General features: G+C 47.4%; 1 protein-coding gene across 3 annotated transcripts in view; it reads left to right on the top strand.

Moving 5' to 3' along the window:
- The window catches only part of LARS2 (leucyl-tRNA synthetase 2, mitochondrial), a 167,809-nt gene extending 146,171 nt beyond the window's left edge, over positions 1-21,638 (top strand). The window contains exons 18-19 of one of the 3 annotated variants that reach the window (XM_074403996.1): positions 10,939-11,066; positions 16,763-21,638. In XM_074403996.1, the coding sequence (XP_074260097.1) occupies positions 10,939-11,066; positions 16,763-16,942 (308 nt within the window). In that variant the 3' untranslated portion in view covers positions 16,943-21,638. The remainder of the gene's footprint in view (positions 1-10,938; positions 11,067-16,762) is intronic. The other 2 variants (XM_010336992.3, XM_074403995.1) reach the window with 2 other exon arrangements.
- The last annotated feature ends 527 nt before the right edge of the window (positions 21,639-22,165 follow it).

The raw sequence follows: 22,165 nt of genomic DNA, 5'->3' as shown, positions 1-22,165 counted from the left end.
TTTTTAAATTTATTTTTATTTTTTGAGATGGGGTCTCACTCTGTTGCCCAGGCTGGAGTGAAGTGACACAATCTGGGCTTATTGCAGCCTTGACCTCCTGGGCTCAAGTGAACCTCCTGCCTCAGCCTCCCAAGTAGCTGGGACTGTAGCTGCCACCACACCTGGCTAATTTTTGTATTTTTTTTTTTAAGAGACAGGATCTCACTGTGTTGCCCAGTCTGGTCCTGAGCTCCTGGGTTCAAGCAATCTTCCCTCTTTGGCCTCCCAAAGTGCTGGGATTACAGGCATGAGCTACTGCACCCTGCCTACTGTCCTTTTAAAAAGATGTAATAGAGAAATAAATATTGTACATGTTTATGGTGTACAATGTGATGTTTTGATGTATGTACACATTGTGGAATGATTAAACCAAGGTAATTAGCATATCTATCACCTCACATACCAGTTTTTGTGATGGGAATGTTTAAAATCTACTCTCTTAGCAATTTTCAACTAAACAATGCATTGCTATTAACCAATCATCAGTATGCACAGTAGATCTCCAGAACTTCTTCCAATGACATATAATTTTTTGTAAATGTATTTGCTTATTTATTTTCTATTCTGATTCCCTACTGACCTCTCTTACTTTAACAGGTAAAATCCTCTTGGATTTTCTAGGATTCTGTGATCGGCAAATAAGGATGTTTTCTTTTTCTTATAGTTATACCCTGGTGTCTGATTATTTTCTTTTTTATACTTTTTAGAAAACCCTGTGCAATGTTAAAGAATGCTGGCTACAGGCAATCAGATCTGACTTCCAGATAAAAATGGAAGAGACACTTCCCAGTTAAATTTGACATTGGCTGTTGGTTTAGGATGGATAGTCTCTATCACGATAAGGAAGCAGCCTTCTGTTTTTGTTTACCAGCACTCATATTAGGAATGGGAGTTATATTTTACTTAATGCCTATTGTTCAGTTGTTTTGATGATGTATGATTTGCTTTTAATTTTCTCCTTTGCCCTTTTGATATGATTTATGCTCAGTTAATTGATTGCCTAATATTGAGATATCCTCAGATAAATTAATATTGACCATAGCATGGTTGAATTCTGTTTAGAAGAAAATCTATTTGCTGGGGTTTATATAGAATTTTGTAGTTATTTTACTAAGACCAGCTTTTTCTCAATATGCCTTGTCAGGTTAGTGAAAGAGGGTTTCACTGACTTCACAGAGGGAATGATTTGCCTCTGTCTTGTTTTTTTTTTTTTTTTTTTTTTAAACAGAGTCACACTCTGTTGCCCAGGCTGGAGTTCTGTGGCACCATCTTAGCTCACTACAACCTCCGCCTCCCAGGTTCAAGTGATTCTTGTGCCTCAGCCTCCTGAGTAGTTGGGATTACAGGCACTGCCACCATGCCTGGCTAATTTTTATAGAGATGAAGTTTCACCATGTTGGCCACACTGGTCTCAAACTCCTGACCTCAGGTGATCCGCCTGGCCACCACTTTTTACTGTGTTAGAACAGACTTCAGGATAAGATCTTCACTTGTTCCTTGCTGAATAGACAGAACATCCTTAAGGGACGGTGGCGTTAGGCCCTGACAGGCTGCAGCCATATCATATCATATATCATATATCACATATCATATCATATATCACATCTCATATCATATCACATATCACATTTTGCAGCCTTTTATTATCTTCTTAAGCAGGAAACATGGCTCTTCCATTTACCTTTGGTGGTGACATTAAGTCTTTTAAGTGACCTGCTGCTGTTCTTTCCTAGTCTTTGCTGTAACACAACACTGATCCAATTTGTAGTAAACTCACCCACTCTCATCCTAGAATATTCATTTCTCCCTTTCATCTTCCTCCTTTGGCCCACATTATCTGTCTGCCTCCTTCATTTCGTTTCTCCCAGGAAGGACTAATGTAAATGGGATCTTCAGAAACTCCCTCCTGCATGTCCCTCTGGTCTCTGCGTCTAGAATACAGGGGTGAGAGGACCCACTCTCTTTAGGGTCCTTCCTCTCCCCGGCAGGTCTCCTGGTACAGCGTACACTGTGGTGTTGCCTCTGTCAGCCTGTCTTCATTTCTGTGACCAGGTCTCCAACAGGACATGTACTAAAACAGTGTGGTAGAAACTAGCCCATTTCAAACTTTGCACCGTGATTTTTCTACATATCACCCCACTGGGGCTTTTGTGATCAGTTTTATAATAAAGAGTGGATCTAGATTGAATCTTTCTTTTGCTACAGTGTTTCATGCAGTCATTCCATAAACATGTATTGAGCATGTCCTATGTGTCAGGCGGTGTTCTAGGCATTTGTAGGAAAGTGGGAGAGAGCAGTTGGCATTGTGTTTATTTCAGAAGTGGCAGTCCTCCCTGAAGCTTTACAGATCTGTAGCAACTAATTTTTTTTTTTTTTTTTAATTCAAAGAAGCAATGGGAAACCTATGTCTCCTGCTCTCCCCCATGAGATGTGTATCATTTTTTCTGAATGATACACAGCTGATATACAGCTGGGGACATAGCCCGGGCAAGTGAGGAGTATGCACCAGGAATGTCAGCCTGGTCATTACTCATGGGTATAAGGTGCTCCCAGGAAAGAATGGGGGCATGATGCTTCCTGCCTCTCCCAGCATGTGAGGAGGCTTAATATAACAGGATGTCAAAAGTCCTTTGCAAACAGAAGTGTTACATTGTGACAGGGCCTCATTATCGTGTTCTCACACTGTCAGCTCATTCCTATCCCAAGGATCTGGAACAGTTTTTATGCATATTTCATTTTTTCTAAACAACTTACCTTTCATATACCTTTTGCTTTTATTCCTGCATCTTAGAAAGATAACTCCAGAATGGCTAAAGAGGATAGGTCCACCAAGGTGGCATGTTCAGAAATAACCATTCCCAGAGTTCCCCTGAGAGGCTGATTTTCAAAGGAGAAATTCTCCCCAAAGAGCAGCAGAATTGAGATCTATCTCCCAAGGAAGATTTGAAGTCCTCTTGGCGTGATGGCCATTATTGGCCTGGATAAAAAGGAAACATTTTAGAGACGCCCAGAGTACTTAGAGCCTAACAGTCCTCTATCAATTGCTTAAAGAGTAAACGGAGACCTTTTATAAGAAATAGACCTAGCTTTTTGGCAGTTTGCGAACAGGATGAGGAAATCTTTTTTTCCTTCCTGAAGCTTCGGATCTGAGAAGCTAAAGACTCCACATCTGAATTTACAAAGTTATCTTTTGTTTACTGTAATACTGTCCCATCTAGATGAGGGTGTTAGCTGCTTGCCTAGGGAAATTTTGAGTATTTGGAGCCATTGATACTGTTTCCAGACAAAGGGCTCAAGGTTTCCTTTGTTGGTGAACAGTAAAAGAGCAGAAAATCATCAAACAGGCACTCTGGCCTACTCCTGCCATCCCAGCACTTTGGAAGGCTGAGATGGGCAGATTACCTGAGGTCAGGAGACCAACCTGGGCAGCATGGTAAAAGCCCATCTCTACTAAACATACACAAATTTGCCTGGTGTGGTGGCACATGCCTATAATCCCAGCTACTCAGGAGGGGCTGAGGCAGGAGAATCGCTTAAGCCTGGGTGGCAGAGGTTGCAGTGAGCTGAGATTCTGCCACTGCACTCCAGCGTGGGCAAGGGTGAGACTCTGTCTCAGAAAGAAAGAAAATCACCAAACAGCAAGCTCCTTGGTGGTTCTCGTATTGGAGATACAATTTCACCATCCTCAAAAATGACCCAACAGGCAACAGCTTGGATGGATCTTAGGGGAATATGCTGATTGAAAGAGCTAATCTGTAAAGGCAGTCTACCATATTATTTCATTTATATAACAGTCTTGAGATAACAAAATTAGAGAGATAGAGAACATAGTCATGGTTGTCAGAGGTTAGGGGTTGGGGGTCTTGCCATAAAAGGGTGTCGCTACGGAGCCTTGTGGTGATGGAACTCTTCTGGCTCTTGATGATGTTAACTGGTGGTGGTTACATGAAACTACACATGGTTACACTAAGCTACACACACACACACGCGCGCGCGCGCGCGTTATTAAACTGATGGAATCCAAGTAAGCTCTGTGGATTGCATTTAGTCAACTTCCTTGTTTTGATATTGTGATGTAGTCGTGCCAGATGGGACCACTGGGGGAGGCTGGGTGAAGGGTACACAGGGCCTCCTGAACATTTTTTTGTAACTTCCTGTGAAATCTATAATTACTGCAGAATAAAGGATTTTTTTTTTTTTTTTTTTGAGACGGAGTTTCGCTCTTGTTACCCAGGCTGTAGTGGAATGGCGTGATCTCCGCTCACCGCAACCTCCACCTCCTGGGTTCAGGCAATTCTCCTGCCTCAGCCTCCTGAGTAGCTGGGATTACAGGCACGCATCACCATGCCCAGCTAATTTTTTTTTTTTGGTATTTTTAGTACAGACGAGGTTTCACCATGTTGACCAGGATGGTCTCGATCTCTTGAGCTCGTGATCCACCCCCCTCGGCCTCCCAAAGTGCTGGGATTACAGGCTTGAGCCACCGCGCCCGGCCAAGGATTTTTTTAATTGCCTTTCTGAACTCCTCTAAGTCTTGAGTGTTGAGATTCTAATTCTAGAAAATAGTACAGACCATGAGAGGAAGGAAGGGAGGAAGAAATTTATTTCCAATTGAAGGTTTTATTTAATTGTTTATTTTTATTTGTTTTTTGAGACAGGGTCTCACTCTGTTGCCCAGGCTGAGTGCAGTGGCATGATCACAGCTCACTGCAGCCTTGACCGCTCAGGCTCAGGTGATCCTCCCGCCTCAGCCTCCTGAGGAGCTGGGACATAGGCATGCACCACCACATCTGGCTAATTTTTTATTTTTTGTAGAGACAAGGGCCTAAGCTAGTCTTGTAACTCCCAGGCTTAAGCGATCCTTCTGCCTCATTCTCTCAAAGTGCTGGGATTATAGGTATGAGCCACCACACCTGGCCCGAAGAAGATTTTAACAACCACACATACACACACACCTAACCAGATCCAAGCATTCATCTCTCTGGTGTCTGAGGCAGGCATTTCTCCGGCGTGTGGCAGAGCACATCGAGTGTTTCTGCAGGAGCACTTGGAGACCTGGTGTACCCTCAAGCACTGCTCCCAGAGAGTGAACTCACTTCTATACCTGCCCAACTTCTGAAGAAAAGTGCCTCCAACCAACTGCAGACAATCTGTCCAATTTCCAGTGTGCCTCTCTGGGCTGCTTAAAGCAAAACGAAACCTAATTTTTAAATCGAAGAGCATGTCTATATATGTTTTGTAAAACATTCAACATTTCAAGAGAGTGTGTCCTAGGCTGTCACTCAGTTGCTGCCCAGAGAACCTGTCACCAATGTTAATCTGACTGAAGAATGTGATGGATAGATGTGGCATGTGTTCCTTTATACAGATGTTAACATCCTGTACAAACATTTTTGCTCTTACTATGCTTTAGAGTAGTTCTGTATCAACACTATCGCATTCTTTTCTGACAGATATAGGGTGTCTCAACCAGTGAATGTTGTGATGGGCATATGGGTGATGGTCCTTCTTTTGCTGTGTGTGTGTGTGTGTGTGTGTGTGTGTGTGTGTGTGTGTGTGTCTTTGTGTATCTCTTTGAGATTAGTCCTTTGTCCAAAATACAACTTGTTTAAAATATGGTAGTAAGATCTCCTTTGCATTTCTGTTTCTCTGGCCATTTTTTCAGTTCTGGGGTGACTTTTCCTTCTTGATATTTGTCTCTGGTGTCTAATCTGTGATGTGCAAGGATTCCATCAGCACCCTAATTTTGAGAGCACAGCCAGGAGAACCTTTATCTCCCTTAGGGATTCTGAAGGAACTCTCCCTCTTGAGGTCTCAGTCTACAAATCTATTTTGCTTCATCAGACAATTTGGGATGACTTTCCTTGTAGCTTTTTATATAAAGTGGCTGTGAAATGTAGCTATTATGTTTTGCTCTCTATATGCTGTACTCATTAACTTCAACAAAATTCAAAATGTAAAAATTGTGTAGACGTATGCGTGATAATTACAAGGGAGAACAAGATACCCATTGATGCTCTGATAGTTTTTAATACATGAATGTGTGTGCTGTGTAGATGTCGCTATTTCAAAATAATGTCAATGAAATTATTTCTCTGGGTAAAGGATAAAGCAAAGTGGCCTCACTTCCTGTTCACTTCCTTGGAATTGCCAAGGCTGGACAAGGCACAGTAGGGGGTTCAGGCGCTGCAGAGTCCCCAAGTCTTCCCTCCTGGTGTGTCTTTGAGTGCAGGGGTGGAGAGATGAGGTGGAGGCAGGCCTGAAGATGGCCACCAGGGGAGGGCTGCCATCCACAGAAGCCATGATCACTCTGGGGTGCTGTGGCGACATAGCGACCTCACCACCTCTCAGTAGGAGAGAGGCTTGTTTCGGTTATTCCGAGGGAAAATCTGCAACAGCAGCTCTCCCAGAGGAGGGGAAGGAAGCGGGTGGGCTGTGGGCTCCAGCCGGCCTTGTCAGGTGTCTGCCAGGGCCTTGCTACTTTCCAGTCTGTGTTTAGACTTTCCCCATGTGTATCCCGAAGGCCAGCTCTCCACCTGACCTGTCCCCTTGCTATTGCCGTGTGAAGGAACCATTGTATTTTCCATACAAGTGTTAGGTATTTTAACTTCCCTAAAATGAGCGGGGAGGCAAAAACACTACATAAAAACCAGGGTCCTGAGTTTCTGTTCCTCACTGCTGAACAGGATGGCCCCGCTCCCATCTATATGGAAATGCTGGCGGGGGTCCAGGCCACTATAAATAAGCATCCAGACTGCTCCAGGAAGGCTGGGCTTCCTCGTTTTTTTAAAAGTGGAATTTGTAGGAGCTTCTGCCCAGAACATTTGTGTCCAAGGTCTTTTCATCTCCCAGGCATCCTGTACAACTGCCATACGGAGGTTTTGGAAATCTTCCCGCTGCAGCTGGGTCACAAGACAAGCCACACAGGCCCAGCCCACTAGAATAAAGAAGTGATGATCCCTCTTCTGTGACCTCCGTCTCATATTCAGATGTGAGTTTTAATAGGATTCCATCTGAGGAGCAAGCAGGAATCTCCTTTCCCCTTCTGCCAAAAGACACATCTGTTAGACACAAAATAGATTCATTAGTAAGCTCAAAAGCCCCAGGCCCCAGGAGCCAGCTGGGCAGCAGGAATCTGTATTTCGTACCACATGATCCTCAGCTCCTAAGGAGTCTTCACTTCCCTCAGGCTGACTAGCAACACAGAGTGCCAGGTGGTGAAAATGGAAAGCTGCAATAAATAAAGCTATGGCACTGGCACAAGAACCAGGACAGGTCCACAGAGAGAATGGACTGATGGGCAGTGCGGGTCAGAGCAGTCAGTGGAACCCTCTGCTCCAGTCCACGACAAGATAAGGGACTTGTGCTAGCTCCTAAGTCAGCTGTGTCACCGAAGACACGGTGGAGTTGGGCTACCATTCTTTTCCCCTCTCAGTGAAAGCGGCGGTGTGTTGATTTACATTCTGGCCCATGTTCTTTACCTTATGGCAAACAGACACTTCGAGTAGCTCGGAAGTGAATGGTTTTTATAACAGTCCCTGGTATAATATGTCTTGAAAGAAAACTCACAAACCAACAGGGAAGGGATTCAACAAATTGGGTTTAGAAAGTTGATCATGTTATTTTTTTAAAATAATGTTTCTTCACAGTAAACACAAATAAATTACCTATAGGTTTGAAAGTTAAATGGAGAAGAAAATGAAATGATGAAAAGAAACTAAAAGAAAAATCTTTTTTTTTTTGAGATGGAGTTTTGCTCTTTTACCTCGACTGGAGTGCAATGGCGCGATCTCAGCTCACTGCAACCTCCCCTTCCCGGGTTCAAGCGATTCTCCTGCCTCAGCCTCCTGACTAACTGGGACAACAGGCACCTGCCACCACGCCCAGCTAATTTTTGTATATTTAGTAGAGATGAGGTTTCACCATGTTGACCAGGCTGGTCTTCAACTCCTGAGCTCAGGTGATCCACCTGCCTCGGCCTCCCAGAGTGCTGGAATTACAGGCGTGAGCCACTGTGCCCGGCCAAAGAAAAATCTTAAACTGATCTCACCGAATAAAAAAGTGGTATTTTAAAATATTTTTTCAAATTCAAAAAGTAATAAAATATCCCATGTAGAAAATCTATGACATAGGTTTGAAAAGAGAAAGAGAAGGCCAGGCGCAGCATCTTACGCTGTAATCCCAGCGCTTTGGGAGGCTGAGGCGGGTGGATCACCTGAAGTCAGGAGTTTGGGACCAGCCTGGCCAACACGGTGAAACCCCGTCTCTACTAAAAATACAAAAATTAGCCAGGTGTGGTGGCTCACGCCTGTAGTCCCAGCTACTCGGGAGGCTGAGACACGAGAATCACTTAAACCCAGGAGGCAGAGTTTGCAGTGAGCCAAGATCTCACCACTGCTCTCCAGCCTAGATGACAGACTGAGACTCTGTCATAGAAAAAGAAAGAAAGAGAAATCGGCCGGGCGCAGTGGCTTACGCCTATAATCCCAGCACTTTGGGAGGCTGAGGCGGGAGGATCATGAGGTCAAGAGATCGAGACCATCCTGGTCAACAAAGTGAAACCCTGACTCTACTAAAAATACAAAAATTAGCTGGGCATGGTGGCGCATGCCTGTAGTCCTAGCTACTCGGGAGGCTGAGGCAGGAGAATTGCTTGAACCCAGGAGGTGGAGGTTGTGGTGAGCCAAGATCGCACCATTGCACTCCAGCCTGGGTAACAAGAGTGAAACTCTTTTTTGAAACTCTGTCTCAAAAAAAAAGAAAGAAAGAGAAATCACCCATACTTCTTTGATATATTTACCACCAATGTTATTACTGTTTTCTTCCAACTGATGTTATTGCTATTTCCTTCCAAACAATCTGTTGCTATAAAATTTTTATTAAGCTAGGGTCATATTATATATATAATTGTATATCATTTTTTGCCATGAAATATTATTTTAAGACATGGGGACAAGGAACATGCAAAATTGTATTTACAGCATGATCTTGTGGTGGTGATGTTTTGTAGAGTTGGTTTATATATACAAATAGTTATTAAATATATTAAGTTACTATCTTTTAAAATAAGTTTAAAATGCTATCTGGGGCCGGGCATGGTGGCTCACACCTGTAATCTCAGCACTTTGGGAGGCCAAGGCGGGTGGATCACCTGAGGTCAGGAGTTCCAAACCAGTCTGGCCAACGTGATGAAACCCCATCTCTACTAAAAATATAAAAAGCTAGCCAGGCTTGATCGTGGGTGCTTGTAATCCCAGCTGCTCAGAAGACTGAGGCAGGAGAATTGCCTGAACCAGGGAGGCGGAGGTTGTAGTGAGCCAAGATCACACCACTGTACTCCAGCCTTGGGCAACAAGAGCGAAACTCCATCTCAAAAAAATAAAATAAAATGCATCTGGGTGAACGTGACTTTTACCTTTCTATTTTGGGCCTTTCAGAGTTTTCTGCAAGGAGCGTGTACACTACATTTGTCATCAAGGAAGATAAAACAAAACATTGTCATGCACAACCCAGTGTTATTGGGGCTGGTGTTGGTGGAATTGACTCCCTCTATTACAGACTCAGCTTCATCCCATACCCTGAGCCATGGGCCTATCCCTCTAATGCATTGTCCTAGTCTCAAAGCTTGTAACACAGGAGAGGGGCTAGTTCCACCTCCACCACCAGTGGAAAAGCTATTCCCAGGTGAGGACTGCACCTGCCAGGGCACTGCTCCAGAATGGGCATGCTGACCATATTCACTTGCCCACTCCTGCCTAGGGATCTGTTTTTCTGTGTGTGTATTCCCTGTATCTTTGGAGGCATCTCTTGTACTCATGAAATCAGCAGAGGCTTGCATCTGTCTATCTATCTATCTATCTAAGAGACAAGGTCCTGCTCTGTTGCCCACGTTGAACTGCAGTGGCGGGGATGGGGGAGGATCATAGCTCACTGCAGCCTCTAACTCCTGGGCTCTAGTAGTCCTCTTGCCTCATCCTCCCAAGTACCTGGGTTATAGGCATGAACCACCATGCTAACTTTTAAGAGATGGGATCTTGCTGTGTTCCCCAGGCCGGTCTCAAACTCCTGGCCTCAAGCAATTCTCCCATCTTAGCCTCCCAAAGTGCTGAGATTACAACAGAGGCTTTTAAGTCAAAGCTTTCCCTGCTAGGGTGCACCCTAGTTAAAGTCCTGGAGCACTGGCCACCGTGGCTGCACTTGGACAGCTGGTCCTCTGCTACCCTGTGAGTACACCCTCTGCCTGGGGGCTACAGCATGAAGCACTCTAGGAAACAAGGCTTGAGAGGGTTTCATTCCTCACTGTTTCTTCATGTTTGGCCCACTCTGAGCAAAGGATAGCTCCTTCCATTCCAGTAATCAGAGGGCTCCATTCCCAAGAGGAAGTTTGCAGGAAGGTTAGGATTCCTTTGCACATGGTAAGGAGTGTCCTGCCATCCACTGCATCCTGGCTCCAGTAACTGTGAGTAAAAGGACAGGTGGGGAGGCCTTCTTAGACTATAGAATGCATGGGCAAGATAGATAGCGAATGCAGCTCAATGCTTTAGAATCAGCTATCAGGGTAGCACAAAGGCATTCCTTCACCAGCAGACGGCAGAAAGATGACCCATTCAAATCAGCAGCCTTGTTTTTCCAAACGCACACTTTAGAACAGCATATCATCCATCTTTACAGCTGTAGGTGCCACTTGCAAAAAAAAAAAAAAAAAAAAAAAAAGCTAGGATTATAAATCGGGCCAAAGTGGTGAGCACCTGGCAGGCTGTGAAAAGCCGTGGTGTGGCTTCCCATCGGCTCCTCAGACAGCTCCAAGCCAGGCTGTGTTGGGGCAGAAGATTTTGTCCTGCTCTCATAATCCTCCCTATGCTCAGAGTGACCCCACCCTTCTGTGACTTGGCATTGCAGGCCTGGCACTGGTGCCGAGGAAGCTCTGTGCCCACTACACCTGGGACACCAGTGTGCTGTGTCAGGCGTGGCCCGCCGTGGACCCAGAGTTCCTGCAGCAGCCTGAGGTCGTGCAGATGGCAGTTCTGGTAAGTATCTCCCCTCAACCCCAGAGCTGGGCGGTCCCTGCCCTGCTGGCGGCCCCTGAACACTGTGGTGGTTCTGAGAGGTATACTAGCAGGCCTTTCCAGCTTACTCAGCTCAGCCCTCAGCCAGACCTTGCAACCAGGAGCAGGGCACAAAGGCCTGTCTTTCCTTTGCCGGTACCTTCAGTTTTATAGGTCTCCACACACCAGATGCATATGAGCATAAAACTCCTGGGAAGGCGGAGTAATAGACCTGGCCCGCTCCAACTGAGGCCTGTGCTTCAGTCTCTCAGTTTCACTCAGGTGCTCTTGGGGGGTTTTGAGAGCTGAAGAAGGGTGACAGTGGGGTGGGTGGCTGTGCAGTAATACCTCATTCCATAAAACATGTTTCAGAAAGGCTCCACAAATACTTTGTTGTAAATTTGGTGTTTTTAAATACGTAAGAGGAGTTTATTGTTTAAACCTTTTATAAGAGCAAGTGACCCCCTTATAGTTTATCTTGCATGTAATTTTTCTACATTCGTTTAATTTGTTAAATGAGACACATTTATGGTGAATGTCTCTTAGATATGCTAATGTGTCTGAAGGAAAAAAGAGGGCAAGGAGTGCACTTTGAACCACGTGTTTCCCCATGTGGGGCCAGGTAATTCACATGCAAAATTAGAACATCACTGTTATCACTCTGTAAAGTGAGCATTGGTATTCTCATTTTTTCAAATGAGGACTCAGGCTTAGTGAATTTGGTCCACCTTGCCCAGGTTTATTCATTTATTCACGAATGCTTATCAAGTCTGACTCTATATCAGGAATAGTGCTCTGGAGATACAAAATCAAGACAGGACAAGCAGGGTCCCTGTCCTCATGGAGCTTAAAGCTTAGTAGGAGAGATAGGGAACAATAAAAAGGAAAGAGGAGGCCGGGCGTGGTGGCTCACACCTGTAGTCCCAGTACTTTGGGAGGCCAAGGTGGACGGATCGCCTGAGGTCAGGAGTTGGAGACCAGCCTGGCCAACATGGTGAAACTCTATCTCTACTAAAAATACAAAAATTAGCTGGGCGTGGTGACAGGCACCTGTAATCCCAGCTACTTGGGAGGCTGAGGTAGGAGAATCACTTGAACTCAGGAGGCGGAGGTTGCAGTGAGTCAGGATCATGCCATTGCACTCCAGTCTGGGCAGCAGAGCAAGACTCCATCTCAAAAAATAAATAAAATAAAAAGGGAAGAGGAAAATAAATAAAATGATTGCAAATTGTGAAAAGTGCCCTCAACAAACCCACCTAGGGGCTAAGGGAGGACATAGCCCCACAGAGGCTAGGCCAGCCAGGCTCTGGCCCCTTTGCACCTGTGCAGACCCCAGACCCAGCAGAAAGGTTGCGGGTTGGAAAGACGATACTTTGCCCGGGAGACCAGGCTCCTTCACAGCCCCTCTGTCTCCGCACCACCTCCCCTGGCACTGCCACCCCACCCCAAGGGGAGAGGAGGTGAGGCTGCCCTGGCAGCCTTCTTCCAAAATTCTTCAAAACCAAAAATATCCTTGTGGCGTAGAAGAAATTTCTTTTCCTTTCTTTTCTTTCTTTCTTTATTATTATTATTTTTTTTTAAATAGAGACAAGATCTCACTCTGTTGCCTGGGCTGGTCTTGAGCCTTGATTTTTAAGGCAGTCTCACTCTGTCGCCCTGGCTGGAGTGCAGTGGCACGATCTCAACTTACTGCAACCTCAGCCTCCCAAGTAGCTGGGATTACAGGCATGTGCCACCACGCCCAGCTACTTATTATATTTTTAGTAGAGACAGAGTTTCACCACGTTGGCCAGGCTAGTCTCAAACTCCTGACCTCAAATGATCCCCCCGACTCAGCCTCCCAAAGTGCTGGGATTATAGGCAAGAGCCACTGCACCCAGTCCCAGCCCAGAAATTTCTTTAACTTGAGTAATGTTTATAAGAAATAAATAATCTCATCCATCTCTGAGAACTTGTCCTCGCCCAGTTGAGAAAAGCTAACTTGAGAAAAATGGAGGGTTTCAGTCTATGAAAATATCGTTCTATTTTAAATTACCACTGCAGAAAAGAAATAAGAGTTTCGATCATTGGTAAAATAATTTCAGATAACCTTTGAAATGCAAACCTAAAATTAGAAGCATGTGTAAGACTCCCTGCAAGTGCACCCAGCTTGAGAACCCAGGCTGGGCTGGCACCGTGCCAGCAGCAAGGGCTTCTGTGAAGGTCTGGGTACCTACTCCATGTGATCTCATTTGTGCCCTGGCCAGGAACAAGCTGTGAACACAGTTGAATGTCATTCAGTTCAACTGTGCCTGTATTCTTTGTGCCTATGACATGCTGGGCTCTGCTCACACCAGGGACACAGAGACAAGAGCTACCGCCTTATCACCTTGGAATGAAGGTCTTAACATCTGTAAGCCTCAGTTTCCTGAGTTATAAAATGGAGGCAGGCACAGTGCCTGCCTTATCCGGCTGTTGAGAGAATTAGGTGGGATAATGCCAGGAAGTGCTTAGCCTGCTTCTGGACGCCCTAATGACAAAATCCTCTTAGCACAGAGTGAGCGCCCACCCAGGGCCAGGCTCTGCCCTGGAGCTTTCCAGGTGTGAGCTTGTTTACTGAGCACAGCTGCCCGGTGAGGCAGGCTGCTTGTTATCCCCATTTCACAGACAGGCAGATGTGTGACTAACCCTGTCTTATGGGCAAGGAAATGGTGGCAGGATGGGGCTGAATAACTCACCGAAGGTCACACAGCTAGTCCAGATCTGCTCTGGGAACAGAGACTGCTAGCTTCAGCGTCGCCACTTCTGGCAGTTAGAGAATTAGAAAATGCATCATGAGGAGAAGGGGAGGGGGCTTTGGCTTTGAAAGAGGAGCAGCCTCTCCCCAGTGGAGAGAAGGGTGCCGCAATACCAGGAGCAAACATGGGCAGGCCCACAGAGGCCCCGGCTGAGCCAGGGAGGGGACGGAGGGGACAGCACAGGGCAGCACTAGAGATAAGGCTAAAGGTGGGGAGTGTCCCCGCCTCGGAGGCCAGATGCCACCCCTCCGAGGACAGGGGACTGCCAGGGGGTGTAAGCAGGAGAGACAGCAGCTGTGTCAGGTCATCCCATCTCTACCACTGCCTGGGTGGAGCCTAGGTGGACAAGTGACTTCACTTCATGTGCCTCAGCTTCCCTATCTGTAAAATGGGATGTGATATTCATACATCGACTCACAGGTTCATGGAAGAGAATTGCATAGTTCAGTGCCTGGCACAGAGTGAGAGCTCAGCACATGGAAGATCATACTGTTATTAGCCGATGCGAGGCTACCCTCATGATGGAGACAGGTGATAGATTAGGGTGAGAGGAGCACATGTGGCCCAGGCCCTGTCTGCAGCTGTCAGAAAAGTCCAGGAGAGTCATGCTTTGGCCCTCTCCAGAGATGGAGGTGCAAGAGCCCCACAGCATGGCAGCCTCTGTTTGAAGTCCTTGTTCCCCTTTGGGCCCTTGAAGCCCAGGCTCAATGTTGAGTCTCAACCTGACTTCTCTGCCCATCTCCTTGGCACTTTATGTCGGAGACAGGTGGAACGTGATCGACACCCACTCGCCCTGATGGGACAGCCTTGTTAAGGCAACTCAGGGGAGGCCCAGGGAGCCAGAACCATGTGAGGGTGCCTGAGGCAGCATGGGAAAGACTCAGAGCACCATGGCCACATCCAGAGATCACATGCTCTGCCCCCAAAGCCCCAGCTGTGGATAGGAATGACTCAGCTCCTTGGAAAGGCTGTCACTGGTGATGACTTAGGACCAGCCCACCAGGCTCCAGGCAAGCACAGGAAGCTCGCTGGGTTTGGAAATGGGTGCTGAGGCCATGCGTCAAAGAGGACATCCCACAGCCGGCTGCTTCTGTTGTGGCCAGCACTCTTCACAAAAGCAGGGGGAATATGGCTGAGTGACCTGGTCCCTTTACGCAGATTCTTTCACCTCCTTCACTGCAGAATCTGGAGAATTCTGTCCTTAAGGGGGAAAAAAAAAAAAGAAAAAAAAAACTAAGCTCAAGATCCCATAGCTTGTAAGAGTCAAACCTGAGTCAGCCCACATGAGAGCACATGCTCCCCCTCACCAGCACCCCCTCTGCGTGCGGGTGGTGGCCCAGAGAGGTTACCCTGGGCTGCTCTTCCATAGAAGGAGAGACATGATTCACTAACAAGTGCATGTCCTGAGAATTCACTGTTGGGGACCCCAGGACTTCAGAAGGGGCATGGCTCTTGTGTGACAGGTGGGAGGTCTCTTCTAGGATCTCAGTCCAACCGAGCATGTGGCCTTGAAAGAATGCAGCTGCTGATGACTCAGAAACACCAAGGCAGAGGCCCACAGTCCTTCATACCACACACCTAGTTCCCCAGCTTCAAAACGCTTTAAAATGCTGCAGCATGGAGCCTCATGCTTTCCAAACAGTATTTCCGAATATGTCAGGACTCAGTGTTTTATTTGTCCTCTCCCTAGTGACCTAGGCTAATGCAGACAACAAAAATGCCACCAAATTCTGCAATAATCTGAAAAAATGAAGTGGGTGAATAGGGCACATTTGATCATGTGCTTTGGTTGAAACTTGAGAAATTATTCCTAGTAACTTTTCCTAAGACCGTGACTATATTTTCCAAGTGAAGAACAAGAAAGTTAGTGAAAGAAATGTGTGTGTAGGTTTCAGAGCAATGGGATTGAGGATTCGGAAGCATGACTGTTTAGAAACTGAGACACGTGGTCACCTTCCCTCATTGAATCAATATTCCATGAATACCCACCTGGGTCTGGAACTGTACTGACCCATGTTAAGCAAGAAAGAGTGGTTAATGTGACAAGATGTGGATCCAATTTCTTTCTTTTTTTGAGACGGAATCTCATTCTGTTACCAGGCTGGAGTGCAGTGGCACAATCTTGGCTCACTGCAACCTCCGCCACCCAGGTTCAAGCGATTCTCCTGCCTCAGCCTCCGGAGTAGCTGGGACTACAGGCATGTGCCACCACGCCCAGCTAATTTTTGTATTTTTAGTAGAGACGGGGTTTCACTATGTTGGTCAGGATGGTCTCGACCTCTTGACCCCATGATCCACCCGCCTTGGCCTCCCAAAGTGCAGGGATTACAGGCGTGAGCCACCATGCCCGGCCTATGTGGAACCAATTTCTAAGTCATTGCTCTCTAGTGCCCCCTTCTGGAGCCAGTCATCAGAAAGACAAGTTGACTGTGTCCCCCATGAAATTGTCAACTGTTTGGTCCACTTGAGACCCAGGTAAAATCTGAGGCGACAGCTCGCTGTAACCTGGATCTGAACTTAGACTTGAGCCCCGATGACAGAATAATCCCTTGCTGCCTGGAAATGGCCCAAGCCATCTCATGCTGAGGATTTTTGACATAATCTCTACCACAGCTGTGTATGGGAGCAGTGCTCAGAAAATGCAAGGCGGTCCTCACTCCACGTATAGGCGCTCACATGCAGTCTGTTTCTGTCTTTCTGCAGGTCTAGGCATTAATCTTATCCAGCTGGTTGCATTTTACCCTTTTGGGAAGCAGGGTGCTGACTCCTCCTTTCTCTACCTCTATTCCCTGTTCCTGAACAAATGCAGCCACGCCCTTTGCAGGCAGGAGGTCCTGGTGTTGTGCTGCCTGCCACTTGAGGATGTTCCTCATTGTTTGTCTTGGCTTTTCTCCTTCTCAGATCAACAATAAAGCTTGTGGCAAAATTCCCGTGCCCCATCAAGTTGCCCAGGACAAGGACAAAGTCCATGAATTTGTTCTCCAAAGCGAGCTGGGTGTCAGGCTTTTGCAAGGGAGAAGCATCAAGAAGTCCTTCCTCTCCCCTAGAACTGCCCTCATCAACTTCCTGGTGCAAGATTGACAGCCGGGCGGCTGCAGCCACCACGAGGGCCTCTGAGGAATCTCCTTCCAGGCCTGGGATGAAGGGGCGATGTCTGCTGGCCCAGGGGAAGGAAAAGACAAATGTCTTAACTGTTTACCTCGGTGCTGTGGCCTACTTCAGTCACAGAGGCATGCCTCTGTAGTGTGGCCTAGTGCTGGGGTGAGGGTGAGCTGGGCAAAGGAGAAACATGAGCGACTGAGGAGGACGTCGGACAGCCTGCCCTCACCCCCACCCACACTACAGGTGGAGGAGGCCGTCTGATCCCCCAGGAAGCCGTCAGAGACACTGCTGGATGGGAGCAGGAAGGAGCACGGTGCCCCTGAGCAGCCAGGAGGCCTTCAGATCTGGGAAATGGCTCTGCCTTAGGCGCTCCTTGGGAACACGCGGCCAGCCTGAGGAACTGCAGAGCTCAAGTGCAGTGTGGCAGCCACTTAGAACTGCTAACTGAGCCTCCAGATGGTGGTGAATGGTCTCTTTGCCTTCAGGCTGGATGAGGAAGCCTTTTAGGTCGCGTCCAAATAACCAATATGTGGAAATGGACACAGGGATCTTCTGAAGTTGCTTTGAATCAAAAGGCAGGCAATGCTGGTTCCTCTGCCCGTGTCCCCAGCGCTCCCCAGCTCTGTCATGCAGACCTGTCCTCCCCAGCCCCAGCTGGATGTGCCTCTCAGGCCTGCTGCAGTTCTGACACACAGGCTCCTGGGCAAAGCACCACTTCCTCCCATGAATGACAAGCAGCACCATAGCCACTCCCTTGGGTATAGAATTTGCTGTGTAATGAAGTGGAACCAGGCTCCAGGCTGCCGGTCCCCAACCTCAGAGCCCACTGCAGCCCAGTAGGGATGGAGCAGGCCCCAGAGGGCTCATGTGGGCCCCAGATGGCAATGCCACCATCGTTGATGTGACCCCAGAGCCAATCATTAGGAAGAGCAAGCTCATCACAGCAGAGTGGAACTGAGGCCCCCTGGGTGTTGCCTCCGTTGTCCAAGCCACAGCAGACTGGCTGTTGGAAAGATGGCCAGGGATGGACACATGTCGTGGGCACATTAGGCTAATCCTGGTTTTATGTGAAGTCAGCAATTAAGTGTTCCCACTAGAACTGGCCTAAGCCACTGATTAATATTTAATGAGGGAAGGTGGGGGAGAATCTAGCCGTTTTGTAATGCCAGAAATCCATATTTGTTATCCGATGCCGTTTTTGTGAAGTAGCCTCAGATGTGGTCCCCCTGCAGTTCAGCAGTTAACAGATGACTCTTTTAGCGTAATAAAATGTTTGTCATCTATGACTGCAGGATGTGTGATCTTGGAATAGCCACCATATTCCAACTTCAAAGTTAACGATGAACAGATTGAGGTATTCTATCATCATCAGAGCATTGGCTGTGTGTCTGACCCCTCATGGAATGCTGTAAAGTGGGACGCATGTGGTTCTTCTTGCTCCGCAACTTGCAGTCCAGGATAGACAACACGGATATAAGCACACTGGCAACAGCAACTAAGTCACTGATGCTCAGACATAATGTTCTCTGGTCCTCGGCCCAGACACTCCCATTTAATTGGTCCAGGGTATAGCTTGAGCATCAGGAATCTTTAAAACTCCACAGGTGATACTAATGGGCAGCACAATTTGAGAACCACTGGATATGTTGATGCACTTGAACCATGATGATTTCTATCTAGTTCTTCCTCTCACTGATCTTCAGCTTAGCAGGGATGAGTTTCGTCCAGGACCAAGAGCAGGACTGAAAGGGAGGACAGGGCCAGAAGCCTAGAGCAGTACTTTCTATGTTCCTGGAGCTGACTTGAATGTACTCAGTCTTGCACATGGCAGCGAATGGGATGAGTGAGCGTTTTTGCTTGATTATCTTGTTCTTTCCTAGGGTGAGCTGAGTGGTCTTGAACAAGATAAGGTAAGGAAGCTCTTTATTTGTACATGATCTGACCAGAGCAATGGGCCAGTAAAGCCTCAAGGCTGCTAGACTAAGCAGCTGGCTGACACCAGCATGGCTCTGGAGAAATTCCTCCAAGAGGATAAAGCTTTTGCAAACAAGAGCTCATCCGTACTTCCTAAGAGACAGCACGGGTAGTGGGACAAATGGACAGAAAACACTAACCCCTAGAAGTGGGGAGGTGGGGAGTAATCTCAGCCATTTACTGACCATCTTGATGAGGTCAGAAACTGAACTCAGCAGGTTCACTTGGATTATTACCTTACTTAATTCCCACAAAAACTCTAGAGGGAAGGAATTATTCTCTCGTAAATGAAGAAAACTAGGCTCTGAGGTTCAGTAATTGGCTCAGTTTTCACAGCGAATAAGTAGGAGAGTCGGGATCCAAGCCCACATCTTCTGGCCTCCACCTTACCACGTCTACCAGTCCCCTCCCCTGTCCCATGTTGTTTGATGTACGACAGGCAGGCCAGATGGCTCCCAAAAACACTGGCATTTTGAGCAGAGTATGGCTGGGGCTTCCCTCCTGGAAAGCCTGTAAGCCTGGGAGATCCAGCCGTGGTGTCCTCTCTACAGGGGCAGTGGTGAGTGAGAGGCCAAGAGCATGTAGTTAGTTCCAGGCAGCTGGGGGGAAAGTCCAGCAAGTGGAAGGTGTAGACCCATGGGCAAATATCAGGGCTATTTCTATTGGAGCAAGAAGAGAACAGAGTTTGTGCGCAGGGAAAGCGGGGCCCCATGGCATATGCTACCACAGTAGGAGCCAGCTGTCTGCCAAAGAAAATTGATCTCTAAGACCCTAAAACAATTCGTGAGCTGGGAACAGCACAAGCATGTTTCATCCCAGCCTAAATACACACCTCCAGGGGACTGGCTAAGAAAAGCAGGGTACATCCAGTCAATGGAAGGCAAGGCAGCCAGTAACAGATGGTTTTTAAAAAACGTGTAGTCTGGAAATTTTCTCATGAATAAAGGAAGATACATACACAATGCAGTCCTGTCCAATTTTTTTTCAATGCTGACAAAATTGAGAGCAGGAAATTTGCTTGCATACCGTTGGCTGAGACTCCAAGTTATTTTTTCCTTCTGTCTACTTTCTTGCATTTTCTCATTTTTATTAGCCATCAAGTATTTCAGTAATACTTCATGGGACAAAACACCAAAATGTACAGTTTTGTGAAGCTCTAAATGAATCAGCTAAGAACCTGTTTCCCTTGATTTTTCTTTTCTTCTCCCAGGCAGGATATCTAGCTGTCTATGAGGATGTATCCTAGCTAGGAAAATGTGCTCCTTTCCTTGTATGAAGTGGAATCCAAAGAAACAAGAAGCAGCGCCCGCAAAGTTACTGCTTGCACAGTTGCTCAGTCTGGGTAGGTGTGGGGAGCTCGCTTTCTTGCATCTCAGCCTTAGCACAGCAGAACAGAAGGCAGTGTTCCCCCAGTGGAACTCTCCTGCCCACTTGCTGACAGATCAAAGCGGGAGGCGTTATCACTCCTTTTGCAGATAGCAAAACTTGAGACCATGATAGTAAGTGATGATGTATCTTGACCCCCCCAATCTGTGCTCATTCCACTTAGAGCACTTCCTGCCCCGTACTACTTCCAGGCAAAATGTAGTGCAAGAGGTAAACTTTCTTTTTTTTCCTTTTTTGAGACAGAGTCTCACTTTATCACCGAGGCTGGGGTGCAGTGGTACGACCTTGGCTCACTGCAACCTCTGCCTCCCGGGTTCAAGCCATTCTCGTGCCTCAGCCTCCCGAGTAGCCGGGGTTACAGGCACCCACCACCACACCCCGCCAATTTAGGAGGTGAACTTTCTTAACTAGCAGGCCCAGCCAGACTGTATAAGTCAAGGGGTAGACAAAAAGAGTTTTCCCTACTCTTTGTTCCTGTGAGAAGAGCAAGCAGAAAACAGCTGTTTCATGGGCTGGGTCCCTGCCTGACACTCAGAGGGTGGATGGCTAAAGGCTCTCGTCCAAGCTGATGAGCTTGGAGAAAGGAATCTGGGGTGACCAACAATGAGCAAGTAGGGAAATCAACCCAAGTGTGGGTGGGAGGGTGGTGACGGTGCTGGTAGGGAGGGGAGAGCCTGAAGCAGCCAGGGAAAGGCCAGACCTGTGGTCAGAGGCCTCGGTTTCAAGGGTGGGCCCAGTGACCTCACTCCAGGCCTCCATTGCCCTCCCTCGGCCTATCCACATGAGGGGCTGGAGGCAGCTTTGAGGGATAATGGGACCCTGGAGGGGAGGTGGTAACCAGGACTGCTGGAACCCAGTGCCCCATGACTCATCTCCCTGTGCCTTAAGCCCCAAACTTGAATTCCAGTTCCTATTCAGCCTCTGGAAGAGCACATCTAAGACAGACACGCTATATACAGAAGCCATAGGCTGCAGTTCCCCAACATTACAACGTCTATCACTTCTGAGAACTAATTATGGGCCAGCCCCTGTTCTAAGTGCTTTGCCACATACAGAGCCTTACCCAAGACCACACACAGGAAGATGGCAGAGCCACGATCCCACTCTGCTCCACCTTGCTGCTTCCCAAAGACCTTTACACAAAGCAGCCCTCGAACCTCCTGGATTTTCCCAGATGGTCTTTATTTATAGCTTTCTCTCCAGTTGTTCCCCAAATGCCCTAGAGCCTGCCAAAACCACACTTCCTCATGTGTGTCTGCAAAGGTTGGCTCGCTGTGGACACTCACCTGGTTGAAAGCATCCCTGAAGTTCTGAGGCACCCAATTCAGCATGTGGGGTCGGCCCTCTCTCAGCCTGGGACTGATGGCTCCCAGGCAGCCATCACCTCTGGCAGACAGAGCCTCCTTTGGACACCATCCCTGGGACCTAGAAGTCAGGAAGCCAATTTTGCTCAACTCCACCTACTGTGAGGAAAATCCCATAGCAGAGGGCAGAGAGGAGACCTGTTCTCGACCTCCCTGATGGGAAGACTCCTTGGCCACACAGCAGCCCCATCTGCGTCTTCTGCAGATCATCCTTGCCACAGACAATAGAAGAACCCCATCTGGGATTCATTAGGGAGGGCCCAGCCCTGGTCCCTCCAAGGGAGGCCTCACCCACTACATGTGCTGCCACATACTCATGGCTGCCTCAGAATCAAGAGGAGAACTAGATCTTAGGGGAGGGGTTCCTCTTCCTCAGGCACTGTCACGGGGCCGTAGAAAGGCATGATGTGTCCGTTACACTGTGGGATCCAGAGAGGAAGCAGGCACCCAAAGATTGATGCCATTCATTGGGTCTGGC

The sequence above is a fragment of the Saimiri boliviensis genome, chromosome 8 (genome assembly GCF_048565385.1).
Source record: "Saimiri boliviensis isolate mSaiBol1 chromosome 8, mSaiBol1.pri, whole genome shotgun sequence".
NCBI lineage: Eukaryota > Metazoa > Chordata > Mammalia > Primates > Cebidae > Saimiri > Saimiri boliviensis.
The sequence above is the reverse complement of the archived record's forward strand: the minus strand, read 5'-3'. Positions and strand labels throughout refer to the sequence as shown.